This window comes from Danio aesculapii, chromosome 19 (assembly GCF_903798145.1).
Source record: "Danio aesculapii chromosome 19, fDanAes4.1, whole genome shotgun sequence".
In the NCBI taxonomy this organism is placed as follows: domain Eukaryota; kingdom Metazoa; phylum Chordata; class Actinopteri; order Cypriniformes; family Danionidae; genus Danio; species Danio aesculapii.
In genome coordinates, this window is record NC_079453.1 from 12,702,751 (window position 1) to 12,713,156 (window position 10,406).

The 10,406-nt window shown below is 39.6% G+C and overlaps 1 protein-coding gene across 1 annotated transcript; it reads left to right on the forward strand.

Moving 5' to 3' along the window:
- Positions 1–4,859: 4,859 nt before the first annotated feature.
- Positions 4,860–9,706, forward strand: si:dkey-211g8.8 (uncharacterized protein LOC108004533 homolog). Its single transcript, XM_056479358.1, has 5 exons — positions 4,860–4,997; positions 5,399–5,465; positions 7,979–8,050; positions 8,185–8,254; positions 8,341–9,706. The coding sequence occupies exon 5, from the start codon at positions 8,404–8,406 to the stop codon at positions 9,175–9,177; it is 774 nt and encodes a 257-aa protein (XP_056335333.1). The 5' UTR covers positions 4,860–4,997; positions 5,399–5,465; positions 7,979–8,050; positions 8,185–8,254; positions 8,341–8,403; the 3' UTR covers positions 9,178–9,706.
- Positions 9,707–10,406: the final 700 nt, after the last annotated feature.

Below are 10,406 nucleotides of genomic sequence, written 5' to 3' on the forward strand. Positions count from 1 at the left end.
TCCAATTACTTTTGGATCCTTAACAAGTGGGAGGCACATATGCAAACGGTTGTAATTCCTACAGCGTTTACCTGCTTTGGATGTAAATTCCCTCAAATTAACTTAATTTCAAATCCATTGTGTTGGTGTATAAAGCGAAAAATGTTAGAATTGTGTCGATGTCCAACTATTTATGGATCTGACTAAATAACTGTTCTAGTTGTTTTTGTATAATTAAAAGAAAAAAATCTACATAATGTAAATCTCTTCAATTGAGTTATGCAATTAAATAAAAACAGAAGTCAAATTAATTTCAGAATCAGCTAAAATGTATTTTTGTGCTAATTTAGTTGTTTAGACAAAAAAATTTAAACAAAATTCATGCTATCTTAACTCAATCCTTTGCGTGCAGCAGTCTCAAAGAAGCAAGAAATCTTTCATCAGGGATGAAAGAAAGAGCAAGGCATGCCGAACCACTGAATCAGTGACACCATCAGGAGTGCCAGGTAAAAATGTTCCCTTACAGGCTGCTTAATAAAAGCTACACTAGCTAAGAAGATATCTTGATACAGCAGAAAAATATATGCAGCTTATATTTAGCAGGTTTTTTTTTAACAGAAGTACATTTGGATATGAATACTGCATATGAAATCCAGTGTTCATCTAACGATGGGCACAAAAGACGTAAATGTGCAGAGAGCAAAGCAATGGGTTTGTTTTCCTCTCAGATTCTCATCTGTTTGAATGCTATATTTGCACTTTATGTGTTGTAATGTGTAAAAGCTGTTTCAAAGGTGGTTCCACAGTGGCTCTCTAGAAATGGTAGTCTTTAATATCCAAATTAATTGAGATAAAAGTTTGGGTTACTTCAATCCAACAGTTTACTGTTTTTGTTGGAATACAATTAAAGAAAAACTATATATAGTAGTCCACATTTGAAATGTATCAAACCATTTCATCAAAATTGTCCTAAACTATTCAACAACACCCATTCTTCCTTATGAGTCAATCATTATATACATATCAATGTCTAGAGAAAAATAGCCATTTTCTGTAGCCTAATATAACCCACAGGCCAGTATTTCTAATTGGTTAAAAAAGACCAAGCCGTTTCTAGTGAGTTTTTTTATAAAAGTGATGTCTTTTTGGCTTCTGAATGTGAAACAGTGTGTGTGTATACAGTCCATAAGTACAAGTATCATGAGATTAAGTGCTTTAGAAAAATGTTTTACAATTTTGGCAGTCAAATGTGCATTATGACAAAGTACCCCCAGAGAGTCATCATTCTTTAAAACATACATTTAATTTTCTATTTACCTATTGTAACATGCATGTATTGCAATGTGAATGACTAATTAATCATTTTATTCATATAAAATGAAAAGAAATGTAAAATAAAATACAAAAATAAGTTTTCAAATACAAATTGAAATGGTTTGATTGGTATTCATAGCCAGCTGAACTTGGCACCTGACACCTCAAAGTCACATTTCACCAATCAGAACACTGGAACACAGTCAAGGCTACCACTTATGTCAAAACCTTCGTCACTTCACTACTTTCCCAGAGGTTACTAAGGGATTTAAAAAAAAAGCAAAAACTCCCTCAAACATCCGGATGCGAGGATCAAAGCAAAAGCATTCAATGCAGTTCTTGGAGGAGGCATCGCTATAACTCAGACCTTCTCAGGATCTCATCACAAATACTGGAATTTTTTGTTTGCTGACAATTATCGACACAGTGCACATGATTATGTGCTGCCTGCAACATAACCAATGATGACGATGGGAAATCCTCAACACATCCTCAACAGATCCTCAACAGTTTGTCAGAATTGCCAGGCTAAAAAAGAATACTTATCAAACCATGTTAAGATTTGCAGTGCTTGAAGTGGGATGGTACTTACCTGTATGCTCTACTGGAAATGACTGTTTTTAATTATGTAGGCATATGAGGATCTGTCCTGTCAAAAGGAAGTCTGTGAATAAATCAGTAGGCTGATACACGCAAACATGTCTCTACTTCAAGTACTTAATGTATTGAAAGTGAACTTTCTGGTGGTACTTTGTTCAAACCTTTACTTGTATTCTTTAGGCCAACAATTGTAATGGAACCACCTTTTAAACTAGAAAGCAATAAAAAAACTCCAACAAAATGACCAGAGTACTTTTTTCCTTTGGCCATATGAACTGTAGCGGACGCGTCGGTTTCACTGCGCAATCAAAAAAAGCAGTCCGAAGATGTGTCTACACATCGGAAAGAGTCTGCATCAAAGTAAGTGCAGAGATTTCAGAGATTGATGAAAGCTGTAATTTGGAGAACAATGCTTTCATATGCTGTTTCAGTAGCCCATGCTGCAATGGAACTTCAAAAATTGAGCCACATCATCAAAAACACCACTGAAATAAGCCATTTTTATTCTCTAATAACAAGAGCAATCATGAACATTGGAGGATTTTTAGTAACTTTCAAACAGCATTAGGTCAATGGATGCACCCAGTATGCTTTATACTATAGGTATAAAGCATTGTCTTCATTCCTTAACCTTGCATTATCAAGAACAGCTTCATGGTTTTGTCAGTTTGGAATACAGCAGATGGAGAATTTGATGAGCAAAGGACTAAATTATTGATCTCAGATAACACAAACCTGTGCCAATACATTAAGAAGAACCAGATAAAAGACCTGCAATCTTTTTGGGCCACATTTTGATGCATTAATAATGCTGAACCTGCTACCCAATATGGTAACTGAATGATTTTGAAGTGCATTCTTTTGCAAAAGAAGCTAGTAGAAAGAGAAGAAGATTTCAGAAGAGACGGTGATGGAAGGACAGTGTTGAAATGTTTCATGTTTTACTAAAAGGATTTCCTTCATGTATAAAGCTTCAAGATTTTTTGGATGGAAGGTTTCTTTGTTACATGAACAAGATTTGTTGCCAATGTGTAAGGAGAAGAGGACGCTGACAGCGGAGTTGAGGATCCAAATGCAGGGTTTATTAAAGAAAATGGTCAGGCAAGCAACGGTCAACACAAGAGCTGCGGAGGGTCTGGAGCGTGGAGCAGCAATAGGTCTGGGGGCTTTGGTTCAGCAGGCAAAGGCAGGTCATACACCCACAGTGGGCCAGGAGGCTCTGGTTCAGGAAGCACTGGCAGTTCAGCTAACCACAGTGTGTCTGGGAGCACTGGCAGTTCAGCAAACCCCAATGGGTCAGGAGGCATGGGTTTAGGAGGGACTGGCAGTTTATTTAACCCCAGCGGGTCAGGAGGCTTTGGTTTAGGAGGCACTGGCAGTTCATTTAACCCCAGTAGGTCCGGAGGCTTTATTTCAGGAGGCACTGGCAGTTCATATAACCCCAGTCGGTCTGGAGGCTCTGGTTCAGAAAGTACTGGCAATTCTGGGAAGTCAAACGGCTCTGGCTACCATTCGTATGACTCAGGTGGAGGCTCTGGCTTTTCATGGGACTCAGGTGGTGGATCTGGTCTTTCATGAAATTCGGGAGGATCTGGCTCCCCTGGAGAATCTGGCAGCTCTGGAGGATCTGGCAGCTCTAAAGGATCTGGCAGCTCTGACAGTGAGGGAGGATCTGGCAGCTCTGGAGGATCTGGCAGCTCTAAAGGATCTGGCAGCTCTGACAGTGACAGAGGATCTGGCAGCTCTAAAGGATCTGGCAGCTCAGATAGTGACAGAAAATCTGGCAGCTCTGGTGGTGGTGGCAGCTCTAGCAGTAACAGCTCTGGTGGTGGGAGTAGCTCTGGCAACTCAGGTGGTGGAGCCCATTCTTGTGGCTCAGGTAATGGTGATTCAGGAACAGGAAATGGCAGAAACTGTGACACGGCAAGACTCAGAACAGGAAATCATCTTCTAAACCAATGGTAGATCTTGTTAGCTGGTAAACTAACTGCGGCCATTTTGTGAGCGGACGGACTAAAGGCAACCATCTTGCGAGCTGAAGGACTGAGGGTGGCCATTTTGTGCCGTAACTGTGTGGTGGTGAACTGATGAACTGGAGACAGGAGTATAGGTGATGCCAGCATAACAGTGGTGTGAGCAGCAAGCCCCGTTGCCAGTGGGTCTTGCCGCCCTTTGAAGCCAGGCAGCAGACAGGAATTGGATTTTAATCACTTTCCAACACAACCTATAATCAACCAAATATCAACATAATTTGACGTTGTTATTGGATGCTGGCTCGTCAGTGAATTTTGGTCACTCAACATCACAACCTAAATCTAACCTAATATTAACATCTTATGGCGTGCCTGCTGCGCGTTTTGTGCTGCAATTGCCTGAAATTGTCACAACATGGCATACTTTCTTTTTCAAGATCTGTCTCAAATGGATGTCTTCTTTGGCAAAAGTATGGTTACATGTAACCCAAAACTTCCATTCAAAAAAATGTATGAAATCTCTCCTGATTTAAAGAGAAGGAAGTGAAGCCTTATTAAATATGCACCTCGTGATTCAGATTCTTTACTTGATGGATTCCTTCAGCATCTTAAGTTAAACTGGAGATCGTGTCAGCATGAGCTCTGAACAGTTTTTCTCCTTGTTCTTAAGAAGATGCAGTAAAGTGACCTCGACGCAAAGCACACCTGCCAAAGCATCCACATCATCCTCAGCGTTTTGCATGCCAAACCAAAAAGACCAAACAAAAAACTCAATTTCAGGGTAAGTATGGCGTGCAATTGTGACTTCGAGCATTTAAAAAAAATTGACAATTTTCAGATATTCGTTACCATGAATTATTTACCAGCATCATCAAACAAGTGAAGACTCCTCCTGAAAATGCGATGCCAGTTGATAGCTCCTCTGTTGAAAGCCTACAAGTAAGTTTGTTTTTAATTGAATTGGAATATTAACTTTTCTCTAAGATTTACGGTTGTCTCATCTCTACTCCAAAATTCAGGTGTGTCAGAAACATCAGTGCTGTAATTCAGAAGAAGTGTTTTCTCCTGAGAACAACCTGAATACTGGGCCTTCATCTGAAGAGCATGACACCACAGGACAGAACAAAAGAGGTATATTGTTATTTCAGTGTTATCAAGTGAGGATACTCTATTTCTATTCAATACAGTGTAAGCATGTGCAATATTTGACCAGTGTCTTCATGCTGAATTTATACTTTGGTGTCCAGTGACTGCTGAACCCCACAGCGCATCCCCTACACATAGCCATTGCATTGCCATTGTGAGAATATATACAGTACATTTGTGTTCTGCCCATGCTACCTTTTCCAAAACACCAGTTGGCGGCAGTTTCTGTGTTTCATGTGTTCACATTAAAATGCGCAGCCGTCATTTTTAGATTTATCCACTCTGGCACCCAGTTTTTCAAAAAATATCCGTTTAAATCTATCAATAAAATATCAATAAATGCCAATTCCATCTGGACATTAATTACTTGTTCACTTGTTCAACAGATGTTGATGATATCAGGTTGCTGTCAAGCAAAGCAGAGCCAGATTTGTCATCTTTCAAATCACCAAAGAAGGTTTATTTTACATCACTTTGTTCATACAGCAATCAATTACATTACAAAAGTTACAAAACAGTTCAATATTGCCTTCCCACAGGATTAATATAACAATATCAGCTGCATTTCTCTTATTTTGAAATTTAAGGCAGTGATTTTCAACCTGTGAAAACCAGGGAGCAGTGATGGTATTGTCATGGGGCGGGGGTGGATGAAAGTGGGGGTAGGGGGTATTCTGCGTTCACTATTCAATTGGTAACAACAGGTTAAAAATGTAAAGCATATTTTTGCTGAATACATGTCTACAGGTCCAGTGCTCAAGTTCTCTGTCTGTATTGACTCATTTGACTAACCTACTGTATGAAAAAATCAGCATTTTCAGAACGTGATCCATCTGGGAAAAGATTTGATAAGTAAATTTGGAGCTAGCCTATTTATGTGTTAGGATGCAGGAGTTTGTGGGTTGCTTAAAACCCACATAAAAGATTGCTTCAGTCTGCAGCACTCCAGCAAAATAGATATTTCAAAATACATTTTCAAACACAAAGTAAATTGGTATTTATCTAACTCACAGAACCAACAAAGGTACATTTTATGGCCCTTTAACTTGGGAAGCAAGTGATGAACAACTACATTTGGGCTAATCCCCGAACGTCTGGGCCCTGGTTGGAACTAATGTTTCCTATCCCCATCATATTATAATTTTTTGTGCTGGTAGACCTTCTGTTGGCTAAAAGCTGATTTATACTTCTGCATCGAGTTATTACCATGACCCACGGCGCTTGCCTTGCGCGTAGACGTGCATTTATACTTCTGCGTGCTGTTTGTGTTGCTCTGCATTAACACTTCCGAAACGCTAGGTGGCAGTAGGTTTTAAGTTCGTCTGTGTTAAGTTTTTTTGTGGGTGTTTTTTTTTTTTTTTGAGCGCTACAAGTAGCTAAAACTCGCTCATTTAGAGGCAGGAATCGGCGGATGTGCAACATCTTTAACCATAAGGTAAACACAAAACAAAAGTTTCCATTTAGAGCTCCTTCACGGGACTCGACACTTGTAAACACTTGCTCCAACAGTCTCACAGCCCTCATCACTGCCCACACTCGTCAATGATACCAAGCCGGCCAATCACAGAGCTTGCAATATTCATCATTGCGACATGTAGTTAAATTTTTTGAGAGGTTCGCGTCAGCGTCGGCATCAGCCATGGCGAGGGGTATCCGACAGAGCGAAGGCTGCACTGATGCATATGCGTGCATTTGACACAGAAGTATGAAGGCCGGTTTATACTTCTGCGTCGAGTGATCAGTGTGACCCACAGTGTATTCTTTGCATGGTGCCGTGCATTTATACTTCTGCGTGCTGTTTGTGTTGCTCTGCAGTAACACTTCTGAAACACTAGCTGGCAGTTGGTTTTTATGTTCCTCTGTGTCTAGCTTTTTCACTGGTGTTTTGTTTTTTTCTGAATGCTACCTTAATGTGCAAGTGGCTCAAATCCATTTTGAGGCAGGAACTGGCAGACGTGCAACAACTTTTTCATAAGGTGAACACAAAACAAAAGTTTCCATCTGGAGCTCCTTCTGTAGGGACTTGACAATTGTAAACACTCGGTCTAACCGGTTCACGCAACTCTTTGTCCCGCCCACACTTGTCAGTGCTACCAAGCCGACCAATCACAGAGCTTGCACTACGTGTCTATGCAACCACGCGAAGGTTGCACCAGAGCATATGCGTGCGCTTGATGCAGAAGTATAAATCTGCCTTTAGCCCTCATGCGTCAATGAGCCTTTGGTGCAATAAGGGATACCTTTTTTGCAGAGGGGGACCCCCAGAACTGATAATGCAATCTTAACCAAGAAGGCCCAGAGCAGAAACTTGTGCACAGGGCCTTTTCAAATACACTCTGACCCAGTCCCCTTGACATAACATCTTGGCCCTTATTACTCAAGATCTTTCATTCATTAATTTTCCTTTAGCTTAGGGAGCACTCCCACTAGGCTATCCAAACAATAGACGGGCTTGTTTCCCAGTTCGTTTAACAGTGTCAGTGCTTCGAATCAGGCCCAGGCACGATTCAGTTGGCCGGCTCTGGCCCGGTTGGAAGAGGTGTGGCAAAACGCTTGTAGTTTGAGTGCAGGCTGTCAGGGGACAGGGGAGGGGAAACCAGCTTCTTTCAGGGGTTTCCACAGCAGATTGAACCAACACTCAAGATCTTTATTCCTGTCTATTGCTTCTGCACCAAACTTGCTATTTAATAGTTTACTATCTATCGTTCTGAATGATTTTTTAGATGATCAGTGTTATACACTTCACCTGTGAGTGGTCATAATGTTTTGGCTCATTATGCATGTTCTAAATAACCTATTTATGTAGTAATTATTTCAAGCACATAAAGTTCACACATAGGTATTTGGTTAATTCCACATGTTTGTTTGTTTGTTTTGTTATACTCTGATTGTAATTGATGCCCATTTTGAACTGCATGGTGTAGATTTGTACCTATTTTGAAAAACTGAACCTTTTTTTCAATCAGGAGACGCTTATGTATCTGCTCACCTAAAGATGAAACACTCGCTGTGAGAAATGGCAAAAGGCTGAGAAAAAGGTTGGCTAAATCAAAACATTTCTGAATTCAAAAATAGTAGTGCATGTTAAAGTAAAAGTCCTTCAACAATACCCAAATGCAAAATATCTCACTTAACAACCTTGCAACCTAACTAGTGTTTGCTCACATTTTAGTGACTTCAGATTGCCTGATGACCACAAAGAGCCTGATATCAGCTCAAGTGAGGAGGAGAGATGGAACAGCGTAAGTTAGATCTGCATTTAGCCCTACTATTTACATTAAATGAACATGATTGTCAAAAATGACTGCAACTCTTTTTGAATTTCTAGCAATGTAATTGTGGGGCGATTGAAAGGAAGCCACAGGTCCTTCTGTCTTTTGAACCAGAGCATATGAAGGGGAAGAGGTTTTTGTATGATGCTCGTGATACACTTGATGGAAGATCCAATAAGAAGAACGTCATCACTAAAATCTTTGGTCTACCATTTGAAGTGCACACGTCTTGGCAAGGGTGTGCTGTTCAGAAAATTGAAAACATTCCTGACCAGAGCACAGATGTCTTGGACTTAAGCAAAAGTGCAGCAATAAGAACTAGCAGTTTTTCCCACTATGCCAAAATAATTGCTTTTCTTGTTAGATTTTGGCAAAAACAGGAAAAGCAGGATAGGCAAGATATCATCTTTTCAGTTGGAAGATTCTCCGTACGGCTGCAAGCAAGTGATCTGTACTGTTGCCCAATCAAAAAAGACGACGAAGATTTAAATCTTCAGGACAAAAAGCTATCTTATGCAACACTCAGTCCATCAGAAAAATTAGCTAAAAAATATTCGGACACTATTTGGAACTACATGGTGGGCAACCATGACAAAGTGAATTCTCTTGTACAAACCCCTCAGGATGCCATTGCAGTATGTGCTGTTCTGTTCTCGGAAGTCATCAGGTATCCTAACATGCTTTTCCACAACATCCTCATGATGCTGTATTACAAGTCATGGGATGATTTTTATGACCATCATCCCATGGTAAGAGGAGGATCATGGAAACATCAGAACAATGACGTCCCAGAAAAGGTTAAAAGAATCGAAAAAGACAACCTTTTATTTTTTGCCAAGGAAATGATGCTCCGTGGAATGAACAAAAGCGCTCTATTCCAAGTTTCTGTTTAATGCATATAAAATGTAAAATTATGTAACATAAATTTAAGGAGGCTCTTTTAAAGAGAGGCTTCATGGGTATGGGAGCTGAACACGCAGCAACCCTTGAAGTTTCACCTAAAGAGAGACTTTATAATAATATTATGATATTTATAATAATAATAATGGTATTTTTATATTGCATTGTTTTTACTATGGGCGACGTGGTGGCGCAGTAGGTAGTGCTGTCGCCTCACAGCAAATAGGGTTTGAGCCTCGGCTGGGTCAGTTGGCGTTTCTTTGTGGAGTTTGCCACCGTTTTCTCCGGGTGCTCCGGTTTCCCCCTCAAGTCCAAAGACATGCGGTACAGGTGAATTGGGTAAGCTAAATTGTCATTAGTGTATGTGTGTAAATGTTTCCCAGAGATGGGTTGCGGCTGATAGGGCATCCGCTGCGTAAAACATATGCTGGATAAGTTGGCGGTTCATTCCACTGTGGCGACCCCAGATTAATAAAGGGACATAGCCAAAAATAGAATGAATGAATGATTTTACTATTTGTATTGTATTTGTATATATATATATATATATATTTATTTATTTATTTTATATAATATTTATATATAATATTTATAATAGTATTTATATAATTTTGTATTAAATAAGTTTTTATATTTAAATAAATTTTATTTATTGACTATACTGAGTGTCATTTTGTGAGTTGTCACTGGAAAGCATGAGAGGAATGATAACATTTTGATATGAAAAATGCAATGTGTTGTCATGATTGTTAATTAAACAGTTGGGTAACACATTTGGGTCACAATTCACAGTATTAACTAATCATTAAATATCACTACTAGCTTTAAAAAAAGCTAATAATTAGCTGTTTATTAGTTAGTATGGTAGAAACTGGATATGATTAGGGATGCAGAATAAGATCATACTTTATAACTACTAATGAACAGTTAATTTCTTAAAGGGCACCTATGGTGAAAAATCTACTTTTCAAGCTGTTTGGACAGACATATGTGCATGTATGGTGTATAGACCGTCATATTGGGGTGATGTAAACACACCCAGTCCTTTTTTTTCAATTTAACAACATAAAAACGGTGGACCAATTGGAGCGGTTTTCAGACCTACCGCAACTTTGCGTAGGAGTGCGGTCCCCCCGCCCACCAATATTGATTGACAGCTGTGCGTATTAACATGTCCCGGTAGTCACGTGTATAATCATATCAACAAGACCAGACGTGCGCA

Coding starts and splice junctions, on each gene's coding strand:
- si:dkey-211g8.8 (XM_056479358.1), top strand. CDS start 8,404: ATGAAGGGGAAGAGGTTTTTGTATGATGCTCGTGATACACTTGATGGA.